Raw genomic sequence first — 15,147 nt, 5'->3', positions numbered from 1 at the left:
GGAAGTCTTTTGGAGTAAGGAATGTCAATCTGGGCTTTTTCTGGCCTTCAGTATGTTTTGTCTGTTCTGTTAAGTGTGGTGGTGGCAGCATGCAAATGGGAAAAACCCAGCTCATCTGCTCCACCCATAAAACAGCTGCCTGCAAGACCCTATGAGAAGTCTTTAACTCTTAAAAGCAGGAGTATGCAAGGTGATAGATTGAGGCAACAAAGAGAATAGTTACTTTCTTTTTCAGAATATTCAGGCACTCACTGCCACTGACATAATTGGCAGGTAGTTCCTTAAATACTTCTGAAATCATGCCTTAACCCCACAAAAGCATCCAAGACCCTGTTATTTGGTCTTGTTATAGGGAACCCTATGAACAGGTCACCTTTGCATAATAGAGTGTGTGCTGGTTTGACTGAAAATGGGCTAATTTTCTCCATGCAGTTAGAAACATTTCTGTAGCTAGGACAGTCATTGTTTGAATTTAGTTTTAGCACAAGAGATAACACCCCAGTGCAGAGTTAATGTTTTTAATTGCTCTGGTCTGATAGCGAAGGACATTCTGAGCACTCTGCCCACAGGTGTGAGGCATCAAGGAAGGGGGGCATGGATGGAGCAGAGCTTGACTGACACCCAGACTGATCGATAACAGTATTCTATGCCAGTAGTGTCATGCTTCATATTTAACGAGAGTCAGAATCTTTCGGTTTCTCTCTTGTCTTCTTTGTTCGCTCTCTGTTGCAGCTGGGACCTGTTTGGGGGAGTTCGTTTGGGAGTTTCTTTAGTTCGGCCTTTTGCCATCTTGCCATTTTGTAGAGGCCTCTGAGCCTTTCTGCCTTTTTCCTGTTTTCTCCTTCTCTGGGATCAGCTGTTAGGACCAGGTGCTGTTTCCTGGGACTGGCTGCTTGGTATGGATGGAGTTTGTGAGGAATTGCATTGAGTATCTCTTATTTTATATTCTATTTCTATTATATATATATATACTAGTAGTGTATTCGTATTTTGTTATTTTATTAAACTGTGTTTATCTCAGTCAAAGTTTCTCTCTTCCCTTTTGATTCTCTCCCCTGTTTGGGGGCGGTGGGGGAGTGAGCAAGTGTCTGTCATGGTTATATTGCTAGCTCAGGTTAAACCACGAGAGAGTGTCTCACTGCTGGCTTACTCTCTAGGCTCCGTCTGTCACAGCAAAGTGAGTCGCCAGAAACTGAGGAGGAATTTACATTTTCACAGGGTTATCTGGTAGGAATGACTGTCTTTCTGTAACCCAGATGAGAAAAGCACGTATATCCACCTGATGTGCTACATCCTCATTTTACTGAGAACTGGAGAGTCAGTGTGCAAGAACAGAGGTTTTCACCAATGTAAAGTTGCAAACCAAGCTGAATGCACAGCTCAGAGTGACACCAGCTTCGGTATATTATATATAATATAATGTTGAGACAGGAATTTTCCCAAACTAGATGATATTTCTAGATCATAATTGTTACACAGCAAGTGACAGGTACAATTATTACTTTCTTTTCTAACAGATACTTGCAATATGGACTCAGCAATACATTATTTTCTTCCAATTATACTTCAAACGTCATCTTATATGTAGTGACAAAGGATATTGGGCACCGTATAGCCTGGGAATTTGTTACAGAAAATTGGCCACTTTTAAGTGAAAGGTATGGTAAGCAACCAGCTTTGGGTTCCCTTTATTTTTGTTGCTCTTTGGCTTCTTCCTACGTCTTTATGTTTGAGCTGTAAAATCCAGGTGCACATTTTCCTTCTAGAGATGGCTTTTTTTGTGATGACTGATGCAATTCTTTAAGTGTGCAGAGCAGGGTTTACAGGGGATTCAACTCTGATCAGGGCTTAATGTGAAAGAAGAGCTCCTGTCAGACACAGAATGCTTTAAAAATTAGTCTGTGACTGTTTTGGAGCTTTTAAGAGTTAAATTTCCTGGAAAATCTGACTCTAGAAATGGCTTTATCCACTAGTATTTCATGAGCATGGGTGTAAAATGCTGGATTAAGATTATAATCTCTTTTCCAAAGAGCTAGGGGATTGGGGCATACAGGTTTACAAGCATTTGCAAGGAGAAACTACAGCGTTAATCCCTGACTGAAGTCCTAACCCATCTCCAGCCTACCTGCACTGGTGCAGGTAAACTGCAGGTGAGCTTGGGCTACCTATCTGGAGCACAGCAAGCTCTTGGATGTCTGTTTGAAGGCTCTAGCGCTCCTTGGCAATGGTGAAAAGCAGCAGGGCTGTGGCACAGTACATTCCTGCTGCCTTTGGTGGCAGAGGAGCCCATCGGGAGCCATTTGTGGCAGCATAACCAAGACCAGCCATCTGGGAGCATTAGAGAGTGTATCTGTATCGCTAACACTAGAAAAGGCAAGTTGTAGCAGATTTGTGTCGCACTAACTTGTTCCCTTGCAGGACTTTTCTGTATTCCATACTGATGAGCAATTTGCTGGGAAAATGACCCTTTATTTTCAAACTAAAAGCATAGTGTGGGCATTAATTTGTATGCCATCCTCAAGATAGCCACATAAATACCAAGTTGTTAGACTCATTATTGGTTAGCCTCTCTAGCTCAGTTTAGCTGTATAAGCTCACAAAGATTACCTGTTTTAAGCAAAGAATTCATGTTACCAAAGTAGAAATATCAGATCTTACTTGGAAATGAAAATTAAGGGTACCAAATGTGCTTCATCATGCTCAAATGTCTAAGTTGAACACTACTGATATCTCTTTAAAGAGAAAAAGAGCACATAATTGCAAACTTGATCTTAGTTGGTATTTCAAACATGGAAATAATAACTAAATAGTGACCGTATTTCCAAATGAGGTGAAATTTAGTATATTTCCTGACATGCTAATGGAAGGATCTCTATCTTAATTTTACAGGTATGGGAAGGAATTATTACATGATGTATTAAAAGTCATGGGAAGATTTGTCAATACAGATGTACAGATACAAGAGGTAAATCAGAGAAGCAGTTAGTTTCAATTTTATTGCCAGTTTGTAAATACAGATTTTTAAATATTTTGCTTGGTTGGTGGGGGGTTTTTGTTTATTTTTGTTTGGGTTGGTTGGGGTTTTTTTTGTTTGTTTTTTGTTTTGGGTTGGGTTTTTTTAAGAAATCATAGAACATATTGTATAATGTTGCTGTGCTGAGACATCGAGGAAAAAATGTCACTTCCTCATCTGCAAAATGAGCATATGAATATGCACCCACAGCCTTGCAGTCTGTGTGAGCAGTTGGTCTGAAGCACGGCATGAAAGTGAGCTTTTGTGCAGGGGTGGACATTGTCCTGCTCTGTATGGTTGCAGGCTAAGAGGTCACCTGCCCATGCACTGAACAGGTGGCCTATACACGTGATATAGTTGTTTCCTTTTGACTGCGCGGCAGCCCAGATGAACCCAAGAACAACACTTTCTCATTGGGCTGCTGTATATCTGGAAAAAGGGGATGGCTTTTGGGAAACCTGCTGAAGAGTGGAAATCTTTGGGGGTGGCTGTAGGCTGCTTTACTTCTTTTCCCACAACAATCTGTGTTAGTGCCTCTTGACAAATTGTTAACTGTCACTGCCAATTTCATTCTCTTTTCTTGTTCTTTTGCCTCCAGTCCAAGTCTCCTCAGATTCCTTCCCAAATTATTATTTTCTTTCCTCAACAGCTCACCTTTTATGCTGTCTGCATGTGATCCACATTTCCACACCAGCTCAGAACTGCTAGTATATGTCATTCCGAGAAAAAATTTGCTTCCCTTTTTTGCTGTTGATTGATGCAAGCATACAGCAAGTAACTGAGAAGGGATGCTTAATGAGGAGAGCAATTCAGAGAGTTAGCTCCTAAAATCAAATAAATCTCTATTCAGCATTCACGAACTATAAGTTTTTCACCTTTTTTTTTAGGGATAAGATAACTTCCTGCAATGGCAAAAGCAATAGCCCAGTGCCAGCCTTTAATTTAAACTTCAGGTTTGGAACTGAGTCCCAATAAATATTATCAAAGCTTGTCTCATTTTCCTCTTTAAAATCTGTGTGTAGAGATCACTTTTGTCATGATGTCTTCAGGAAATGTACCAAAAGTTGAGCTGCTGGCATCTTAGGTCGCTGTTTGCCATGCTAATATCTATCTCATTTCATGTTCATTTTCCACTCTCCCCATGTATTTCTTTGCTATTCTTCAGTCCTCTCTTGTCTTCTGCTTATTAGACTAATTGTAAAGACATCTTGCTCTGTGGTTGTAGAACAGGCAGCACAAGAGAATTCTGCTACCTGACTAGCTCTTGACACTGTGTGGTACCACCAGTACTAGTGAGGCTGGCTGCATTTGAAAGGATTTTCAGGATGGCAGAAGGGCATATTCCTGTTGTGCAAGGAGATTTCCCACCTCACTGTTAATCAGTAAGCTTGCCCCATTTCCTCCTTAGTCTCTGCCATCTTCCCCTTTTCTATGCACTTCTGTCAGGTACACAGCTGCTTGCTGCAAGTGAAGGGATGTGAACTAAGCTGATGTGTTTATTCCATCAGTTGCAGGTTTTTTACAACGCTACGCTGGAAGAGGATGAGAGAGTGGCTACTACTCTACTGCTGGAGTTTACAAAAGTTGAAAATATGGAAAGGAGAGAACTATTTATCAAAGTTGCCAACTGGTTACAGAAAAATGTAGATGATTGACTTGAAAAACAATTTCTAGTATATTTTAGAGTGTGATCCACCAGTATTTTGATATTCATTTTAAGATGTAATTAAAGATAAAGCATATTTTTATGAGTTCTGTCATTTCCTTCCCAACTGGAAAGTCAAGCTAAAATAATTCAAAAAGAAAAGAAAGATTCAGCTAAAGAAATGAGAGATATGTTTTCATATTGTATCTAAGTAATCTCCTACTGGATGAGTTGTTAGTAGGGATGTGTTACTAATAATAATCTAACATATAAATATGATCCTAAGTCCTTTTTTTAAATTTTTTTTTTTCCAGAATATCAGAATGAAAGGTGTGGCACAAGTTTGTAGCAAAAACACATGAGGAAGCTGGAAAAGTTTTATATTCTGTTTTGCTTATGATTTGTACTATGACCTTGGAAAGTCATTTAATCTGTCTCTCTCTACCTCTATGTTTGTAAATTGTGAAGAGGACAACAACTTAGAACAACACCATGAAACAAACTTAAGAGTGGCTTCAGAGCCGTAGGGAGGAAAGGACTAAAGAAACCTCAAACTATAATTGCAATAAATTAATGTCTTGCCATTCAAAATTTATTTTTCCTTAGCAGATCTGTACTTAATGTGTCTAAAATCACATTTGCGTTTGATTAGGAATGTGATTTTGAAGAGACTCTCCCAGTTATCTCCTTTTAGCATGCTTCAACTCCTGCGACAGTCTTGGAGTATGTGAACTGGATTATTTTTGGATTAAATTTATCTAGGAGATGATGAGCTCCTGTTATGCAATGGATAGACACCACCATCTGATGATTATTTTGTCCATGTCACTAGAATGCAACTAGTCTAAACTAATCCCTCTACAACATCACTGAGTGTTTCCATTCTTATTCCACTGAGCTGCTTGCTGAGGTAGACATAGGGTTAATTGTCTTGCTTATGCAGCATTTTGGAAGTGACAGACAGGCAGAATTCAGTCCATTAGTATTAGCAAAGCTTGTACTTGAAGAAGTATGGGATCAGCAGTCCATGCAATTTATTTATATGTGGGGTAAGAGCATTATGACCAAAAAGTACTGTACTGGTGCTCAGGTCAATAATGTTATGTGGGAATGCAGAAAACCCAAGAATTTAGAGTCCTGCACTGTGAGGAGGCAATTAATAAAACCTAGACTTGTTGTGGCAGTTGCACTTTCCCCCCCCCACACGCCCTGAGAACTGGTGTGGGAGTCGCACATCCCCCTCTCAGAACTGGGGCCTTCAATGGGGCAGCTAATGGCTCTTTGTGGAGACCCAGAGTCGGTGGACAGGGTCATCAACAGAGGAGGGGCCAAGAGCGCCCACAGCCCAGAGAAGCCAAGAAGCTTCTGGAATGCCCACAGCCAGATCTAATCAGACTATAAACGGGGTTCCCGCTGGAGACCTCCTTTGTGTGGTCTCCTCGGAGCTGCAGGTCTGCCATGCTGCCGGAGTCCCTCCCCTTAGACGGAGAAGCCATCTAAGGTAACCTCCCAGGATGGGGAGCGCCTCACCTCTGCGTGTGGGTGAGTGATAAATTACCGAATACATGCTTTAATAAGTCCTCGCCTCGTAGGCGAGTGTAATTCCTTGTCTGGGACAGACGAGTGTAAATTCCTTGCCTGGTAGGCAAGTGTAAATTCCTCATCTGGGACAGACGAGTGTAAGTCCTGGCCGCAGTAGGCTGGTGTTTATCTCTTACGGGCAAAACGGGGCAGAGAGGGCTCTGGTTTGTTTTCTTGTGAGTGCATGTATGCACGCTGTGGATCCTCATTCTTATTTCACTGCGCCCCAAATAATTTCCTGACCTAATATCCGAACCTGTATCTTATGTTATCGGAGTGCTAGTCCACCTAAACTTATATTTGGGATGCCTCCGTGACACTTGTTAATGCAAAGAATTTTCACTGGGACCCTCTAAACACATTTAAGGAAAACATTGCCTTATTGACTGCAATGAATCTCGTCTGTTTCCTGTGGCTGCAAAGAAAATTTCTAACTATTTTGAGACTATTTGACAATCCCTTCAGTGTATGGGAATTACCAGCTGATGCAGCCAGGTTTGTGGTGGAATCATTTGACCTCTTTAGATTTTGATCCAGTGAAGGGTAGTGCCAAAAAAATTGTGTGCCTTCTTGACAGTCTTCATCAAGTTGATTCAGAAAGCAGTTGAAGTCGTTGAGGCAATGATGAGTCAGAGGGGTTTTTCATGAGCATTTCCTGTGACTCCCACTAGTTAATCACTGTCTCTGTGTGACTCATTGGATAGGCTAAGCAAAGCTCAAGAAAGTCATTGTTGAAGGATTTACGGACTAAACTTCCGTAACAACATTAAACACCTAAGCCCAGTAGGTACAAACCATTTCCTTCCAAACATGAGTAACCACTCTTTCTTGTTATTCTTTTGTTATCTTTTTCTTCTTTCTACTCAACAAAAATCTTAGTTAGAAATGCCAATATGTAAACAATTGCTAAAACAATTTAAAATATGAAGTTATTTTCAAATGACGACTGCCAGTTAATGTGTGCCTCTTGGCTGATATTTTGTATTGCAGAACAGCCGCACAGTTTTCATGGTAGAGGCAGACAGTGAAGGTGATTGCTAGGCAGGCTGCCTGAGTAGGAGCAGATCTGAATTTCTCTTGCTTCCAGTCCACACTTTTGCACTTGGTGGCATGTCACACTGACAGCTGTACAATGGCAGCTCTTTGTGCTGTTGAGTGCAAGTTGGACACAGAAGTTTGGAGAGTGACAGCTGGGAGATGCAGCAAAGGAAGGAGAGGTCTATGGGAGGAATCCAGGGCAAGTGGGAAAGCTGCTTTATTGCGAAGGGAGTTGTGGTGAAAGGAAGTTCATTGAAAATGAGTATGAGGACATGGATGGGACTTTAGGAAATGAGCTTTTACAGTACTTAGATAGACCGTGTATTGTAATGGGGCATGTAATTGTGAAGACGTGTGTGTATGAAGCAATTTCCAGTGAGAGGAGGTGTGTCATTGGCAGACGGGATGCATTTAGCAGACCCTGAGGGGGAAAAAAAGGTAGATATGATGGGAAAAGACCTTTTGCCTTAGGTCCTGCTCTCTGCCCTGATAGTGTATAAGTCAAAATGTTACACTGGTTCTGTCTTTACAGCATGCGTGTGTGACAGAGCAGGAGACTAAGGGGAGATGGCAAGGACTGGGAAGAGACTGTGTAGTGGAAGGAATGAGAGAGAATTAGGAACTCAGGAAAAGGTGGAGTGGTTACCCATGGTTGGAAGGAAATGGTTTAGACCTACTGGGCTTCGGGGTAAAATGTTATGGGAAGTTTAGTCCAGAATAGCTGGGAAGGGAGGATGAAAAGAGGTGAGAGAACCAGCAGTCCAAAGACAAGACAGGATGAGAAAGCAAATGAAGGAAGCTGCAACAGCAAGGAAAAATCCAATGGGAATGTGGAGAAAAGGGTAAAGAAGGAGAGTTTCAGGCTTCTCTTCAGCACATTGCTTGCCCTTCTTTCCCCAAAGAAACTCAACCTGAGGTATTGGCAGATGATCAACCTGAGTTGGCAGATGCTATTGCAACGCCGCTCTCCAACATCTTTGGAAGGTCTTGGAGAACAGGAGGGGTGCCTGAGGACTAGAGGAAAGTCAATGTCACTCCAGTCTTCCAAAAAGGCAAGAAGGATGATCCAGGAAACTACAGGCCAGGCAGCCTCACCTCCATCCCTGGAAAGGTGATGGAACAGCTCATTTTGGATGTCAACTCCAAGCATGTGGAGGAAAAGAAGGTTATCAGGAGTAGTCAGCATGGGTTCACCGAAGGGAAATCATGTTTGACCAACCTGATAGCCTTCTATGATGGTATGACTGGCTGGGTAGATGAGGGAAGAGCAGTGGATGCTGTCTACCTTGACTTCAGCAAGGCTTTTGACACTGTCTCTCACAACCTCTTCATAGGCAAGCTCAGTAAGTGTGGGCTGGATGAATGCATGGTGGGATGGATCATGAACTGGTTGGATGGCAGAGCTCAGAGTGTTGTGATCAACAGTGCAGGGTCTGGTTGGAGGCCTGTAGTTAGTGGGGTTCCCCAGGGGTCAATGTTAGGTCCAGTCCTGTTCAACCTGTTAATCAATGACCTGGATGAAGAGACTGAGTGCACCCTCAGCAAGTTTGCTGATTATACCAAACTGGGAGGAAGGGCTGACACACCAGAAGGCTGTGCTGCCACTCAGTGAGATCTGGACAGGCTGGAGGACTTGGTAGAGAAGAACCTGATGTAGTTCAACAAGGACAAGTGTAGGGTCCTGCACCTGGGGAGGAATTACCCCAGAGACCAGTACAGGTTAGGGGTTGACCTGCTGGAAAGCAGCATTGCAGAGAAGGACTTGGGAGTTCTGGTTGACAACAGGTGGACCATGAGTAAACAATGTGCCCTTGTGGCCAAGAAGGCCAACAGTATCCTGGGGTGCATTAAGAAGAGTGTGACCAGCAGGTCAAAGGAGGTTCTCCTCCCCCTCTACTCTGCCCTGGTGAGGCCGCATCTGAAGTACTGTGTCCAGTTCCCGGCTCCCCAGTTTAAGAAGGACAAGGAATTACTGGAGGGAGTCTAGCAGGGGGCTACGAAGATGACTAGGGGCCTAGAGCACCTTTCCTATGAAGAGAGACTGAGAGAGTTGAGTCTGTTCAGCCTGGAGAGGAGAAGGCTGAGAGGGCATCTCATCAATGTTTATATCTCAAGGGTGGATGTCAAGAGGATGGGACCAGACTCTTTTCAGTGAGGCTCAATGGTAGGATGAGGGGCAATGGGCACAGACTGAAGCATATAAGGTTCCATCTGAATACGAGGAGAAACTTTTTTACTTTGAGGGTGCCAGAGCACTGGAACAGGCTGCCCAGAGAGGTTGTGGAGTCTCCTTTTCTGGAGACATTCAAAACCCACCTGGACACATTCCTGTGCGATCTGCTCTGGGTGAACCTGCTTTAGCAGGTGGGTTGGACTAGATGATCTCCAGAGGTCCCTTCCAACCCTAACAGTTCTGTGATTCTGTATTTTGAAGGATTATGTTGTATTCTTTTGGATTCTGTGTTGTTCATCCAGAATAGGGCTGTTAGCCCCTCAGGTGTGTCAGCACTGGTCATCTGCTGTTCCTCACCAGTGTCCCTGTCCTGGCATAAGTTGCCCACAGGCCTCAGTTGCCTTGGAGCTGTCCTTCCTCTGGCATCAAGCATCTTCTCCCAAGTCAGCATCTCCAGCTGAGTCCACAACATCTTCCATGTGTCTCCTCCAGTTTGTTTCTTTTGTTTTCTCCTGTCCCCCTACTGCTCTTCCTTAAATATGTTGGAGCAGGGATGCCATGTATTACCCTGATGGGCTGCAATTTTGGTGTGCAATGGGCTGGTTTTTTTTCAATTTCTGAGCTGGCTGGACACAGCTGTTAGGGCACAGGGCAGTTCCTCGCCCACCAGCAACCCCCACTGCCTAAACCCTGACAGCGCTGATCAACACAGTCCCATAGTCCCCATTGCAGCTGCCAGCACCAGCTGCCCCACAAGCACACAGCTTCCAGCTTTCCTCCAGATGCCAGGGCTCGCACTAAGAAATCCTGTGTCACCACTTTATCCCCTTGCTGCCATGCGCTCTCCTTGCCAGTTTCTCCATTACTGCAAGCCAGGCTATTCCCAGTAGGAAGAGGGACTTCTGAGCTGTTTAAGTCAAGGTCCAAGAGCACCAGCCTACTAGTCCTCTGCAGCTCCTGGCACAGCTGCCCTGCTGCCCCACTCTGCCCATACCTCCTTTCCTCCCTGGTTCCCTGAGGAGCCTCCCAGGCAGGTGAGGGGAAAGTATCCTGTTTTGGGGCCTGGGTGGGCAGGGTGTGAACATGGATGGCAAAACGGACTTGACTTTGGGAAACCAATTTGATTTACTGCCGATTTAAATAGACTCAGACAGTGAGAAACAAACCCAAAACTTAAAACACCACCTTCTCCCCATCCTCCCTCTTTCCCAGGCTCATCTTCGCTCCCACCTCTTCCACCTCGTCCCCTCTAGCAGCCCAGTGGGAAGGAGGAATGGGAGCCGAGGTCAGTCCATAACGGCTCCTCTCTGCCACTCAGGCTGCCCCAGCGTGGAGTAACCCCCTGTTCCTCCAGGGAGCATCCACCTGCTCCACCGTGGTCCTCCCCAGGACTGCAGGGGACTCTCTGCATCACCTCCTCACCGACCGTGGTGCTCGCACCGGTGTTTCTCGCTTCGTGGCTTTTTCGTTTTTCCCCCTCACTCCTCTGCTCGACTGGCACCTCTGCCCTTTCTCCATGAGGCTTCCCCAGAGGAGCCGCCAGCTCGGCGTCCTGCAGCCGACCAGAAGCGCCGCGACCGGCACCGGGCGGCGCTCAGCCCCCGCCCGCGGAGCTCCGCGCCGCTGCCAGCGCCCGGACAAGCCGGTACAGAGGGGGACATGATGCTTGAAGAGGGAACATCATTGTAACCTATATGCGACCGCCGCGACAGGGAGGGAGGAACAGCGAGGACGGCGAGTGTGGGGGTAGGGAGGCGAGCAGCCGCCCATAACTGGAGGAGGAGGGGACGGGACCCCGCCTGGGGGACGCCCAGCTCCGGCGGCAGCAGCGAACCCCGGAGGGTGTGGGGAGGTGGGACCCACCCCTGCTGCCGAGGCGGCCCTCCTGAAGCCGGTCAAGAAAATGATGATGCCACATGTCTGGCGTCGGGGGCCGTAACAAAGCGGTGGGCAGGGGGAAACCGCTGCTGCTGCCGCTCCTTTGCCTGTGCGGAGGGCACGGCGCTACATGAGCCAGGAGGCGGCCTGTCAGCAGCGGCAGTGCCGGGCTGGGCGACAGGGAGGATGGAGAACTACGTTTCGTTCTCTCCTTGTGCCTCAAACAAGCCTTTCACAGCCTCTTCCTGCCGGCTCAGCCACTAAAACCATCTCCCTGCCTTTCATGTGCTGCCTCCCTGTCAGTTCCCTTCCCACCCCGACTGTTGCTGGTTTGAACATCCAGGGAGCAGAAGAGGCAAAAACACCTGATAAACCTGGCAGTTTAGAAAAAAATTAGGATGGGGGGAGGAGGAAGAGTGGGATACGAATTATAAAATGGGAGGAACACCACTAAGACCTCACTCCGTGTTAACGTTTTAACAACAAAATCGTAGAGCCCCAAGAAACGATTTCTTAATGGGAGAAGAACGTTACAGACTAATTTTTGACACAGAAAAATGCATTTTTTTTCTCTTCATCTGCCCTGTTTGTACTGGCTGCAGGATGCTACTGAGCACACTGTGCAGCAGAGTGCACTAAAGTGTACAGGGAGCAATCAGCTCGACATTGGATTACTGCCAGGACAATTAAAAGAAATTTAATGAATCTGTAACCATTTCTCTGCTTTTCTTTCTCCCTCCCTCCAGTAGTAGGGACTTTTGTATCATATCTCCTGAGGCATATTTAAGCTCACATGCTCATGGTGGGGAAGACTTGTCCCTTTAGGAACCGTTAGGTGTTTCGGCACCAGGATCAATCTCTAAATGTCACCTAAAACTTGAATCTACATGTACATCCTCACTTGTAGCCTAACACCCACTCAGTAATAACTATTCTGATTAGATTGCAGGCTGCATGTTATCACGTATGTAATGATAAACAAATATCATAACTCATGCACAAACAGTTCAGAAAAAGTTCAGATACACCCATGTAAGTATTCGCAAAATGGAAAAAAAGGTGATATTAAGCATAAGGTGGTTTAATTGTCAATTTTGTGTTTATAGAGCTAATAATTCCTAGTTTCTCCATTATGTAGAATATGGAGAGATTAGAAGAAGAGTGGAAAAATGTAGGAGAATAAAACAGGTTGTAGGTTTTTGTTTGTGTCTTACTGTTGTATGAGTACCTTGGAGACCGTGATTTCCCATTCTCCCCCCCGCCTCCCTGTCCCTTCCGGGACTTCTGGTTTATTTTTCATGACAAGGAAAACAGTCTGTGGAACAAAATGAAGGTATGTATAGCAGCAATTAAATCATCTAGCTAAGGTTTGCTGCTAGGATGTTACATCGGCTTTTGGTTTTAAAAGTGTTTGGAGGGAAATAAAATAACATGGTAAATAATAAATTTACCTGCTCTCAGGCTGGGTTGTGAAATACCTCAGAGAATTGATGGATACAGCTGATGAAGATAAAAAGACGCTTTGGACTATTTGTCTAAGCACAACAGGAGAATTTATAAGACTTGACAGTTTTGGATGTTTTTTAGGATTTAGTTGTGTTCTAGGAAAGAGTGATGAAACCCATAAGTGACTGCAGCATGCTGGGAATCAGCATCTGGAGGTATCAGGAGGAGCCTGAGCTGTCTTCACTAATGCAACAACCAAACCTGAAAGGCAGCGAGCTGAACCATGAGATTGCATTGTCACTTCAGCTATCGGGGAACATGTTTTTTTGATGACTTTTGGCTGTTGGAGATCGTAAACAGAATCCAGAACATTTGTCTAAAGTGGTAAAATATTCCTACATCCATGTCCTAAAAAAGAAAAAATCTTCATTTTTGTAAAATGCAGAAGTTACTAGAGGGTTTTTCTGTTTACTTACGCTTAAGAAAAAAAGCTCTAAGAAATACATTTGCTCTGTGAACATACAAAAGATGCAAGTAATAAATGAGGACTCTCATCCCAGTTTATCTCATTTCTCTATTTCCACTCTTTGTGCTAAGTACTATTTAAAAGCCATAATAAAGACAGGAAGTGTGAGGTCCTTTAAGACAGTTACCTGGCATGGTCCTTAGCCTGCTTCTCTGAGGAGCACTATTTTGATTATTTGTCTTCTGTTTCAGTCACTGTGGGGCTGATGTCATACTTCCACTATCAGAGGAATTGTGCAGCAGTAAACCCGTGCTGTGCCAGCCCCTTCCTTGGGTAAGTGCAATTTAAAATTCTGGAGAACCTCCTTTCTCACTTACTGATTACTCTGAGCCGAATATACCCCCTTCAGAACTGCAGGTTTTCAGAAGGTAAGTCTGGCAGATCTCTTCTGCCTATTGCATGACGACTAGAAGATGCACATGATTTTATAATTATTTCTCACAGTTCAGCTACACATTTCCTCACTTCCAGATACAACAGAAAGGCTCTTGGTTTGGAAGTGAAAACTCATGAAGACCTGTTTTATTTTACTGGGGGAGGGCAAGACTGGCTCCTCCAGACTCCTGTCACAGAGTTGGCCATTGCTCTCTCATCAGTTTTCTGGGAAAACAGCTGAATCACGAGAGATGAGACCTGTTTCTTTATCTGGTCTGTGTTTCCCAGCTGGCTTCAAGGCCAACTTCTGACCACACATGCACATCTAGGGCTATGAGAGAAGACACAGACTAGTTGGTAAGCGGCCTTTCACATCTTTACAGCTCAGTCCATAGCTGATCATGAGGAAGATTAATTTATTCTTAATTTGGCTAGCACCAGGTGTCCTATAGTGATCTCAAGATGAATATGTGAATGTGCCACAAATCTGACTGCTGGTTTCTAAGCCCAGACATCTCTTCAGAGCTAAGGAAGATTGGACTATTGCAATGAGTTTGTCTAATCCATGTGGGCATAAGGGGACTAAAGCCATACAGACGGCATTTTGTCTTGCCCTGGTGAAGGTGATGAACATACTTAACAGATCTCAGCCAGAAATTCTCCAGTGGCATGAACAAATACAACTTGAGAACAACATGCCTTCACTCTGGCAAGCCCTGCAGAGATACTAGCTTTAGGCTGCTGAGATCAAGCACCCTCAGGTATCTGGAGTGCAGTTCACCACTTTTCACACCGGCTGAAATATTTAGCAGTGCAGTCTGCAAGATTGTAAATAGGAATATTAAATTCTTGGAAGTGCAGATACAGGAAAACATTTCTCTTATGAAAATCATAAACAAATGCAGTCCTTCCAAATCCCAACATCTTCTGAAACTGTTTTCTGAGCAGAAACATCTGTTTCTTGGATAAGACCAAGCCTCTTTTAATATAACACAGCCTCTGATTTTTTTCCTCCCTTAATCTGTTTTTAGCCGTGTCAGCTGTGCCAAGGGTTTGAGCTGAAATTGCCTGTTTTCAGCTATATGCTATGGCGTGGGATGTTGAGATGTGGATGATCACCTCCAGGAAGTTCCTGCTGTTTTCAAAAGCTGTGGGAGAACATAGGTATTGATGGCAGAAGTGTGCAATTGATGGTTGTCACCAGAGCTGAATTTTTTGTAGAAGAGACTAGGGTTCAGTGCATTGCCCCTGGATTATCACTACAGCCAGACCAAAAACATTAGATGAAAAAAATCTGTGTCAGGACCAAGAATATTTTCCTTTGGATAATTAGGTTCTGCAGACTTGAGAGTGGATGTCTGAGTCTCACAGTCTCCTTCATTCCCCTAGGCCCCTTTGGAACACGCTGTAGAGGATATTCAGTCCTGTGAGTCTCACCAATTTCTGAATCTTGCACAGTTTCCTAGCCACAC

The 15,147-nt window shown here is 44.5% G+C and overlaps 1 protein-coding gene across 1 annotated transcript in view; it reads left to right on the top strand.

The window, feature by feature from the left end:
- The window catches only part of LVRN (laeverin), a 39,899-nt gene extending 35,231 nt beyond the window's left edge, over nt 1-4,668 (top strand). Inside the window, exons 18-20 of the mRNA XM_065656659.1 lie at nt 1,518-1,658; nt 2,890-2,965; nt 4,522-4,668. Coding sequence (XP_065512731.1) covers nt 1,518-1,658; nt 2,890-2,965; nt 4,522-4,668 — 364 coding nt within the window. The remainder of the gene's footprint in view (nt 1-1,517; nt 1,659-2,889; nt 2,966-4,521) is intronic.
- The last annotated feature ends 10,479 nt before the right edge of the window (nt 4,669-15,147 follow it).

This window comes from Caloenas nicobarica, chromosome Z, assembly GCF_036013445.1.
Source record: "Caloenas nicobarica isolate bCalNic1 chromosome Z, bCalNic1.hap1, whole genome shotgun sequence".
Lineage (NCBI taxonomy): Eukaryota > Metazoa > Chordata > Aves > Columbiformes > Columbidae > Caloenas > Caloenas nicobarica.
This window is presented reverse-complemented; position numbering and strand designations above follow the sequence as displayed.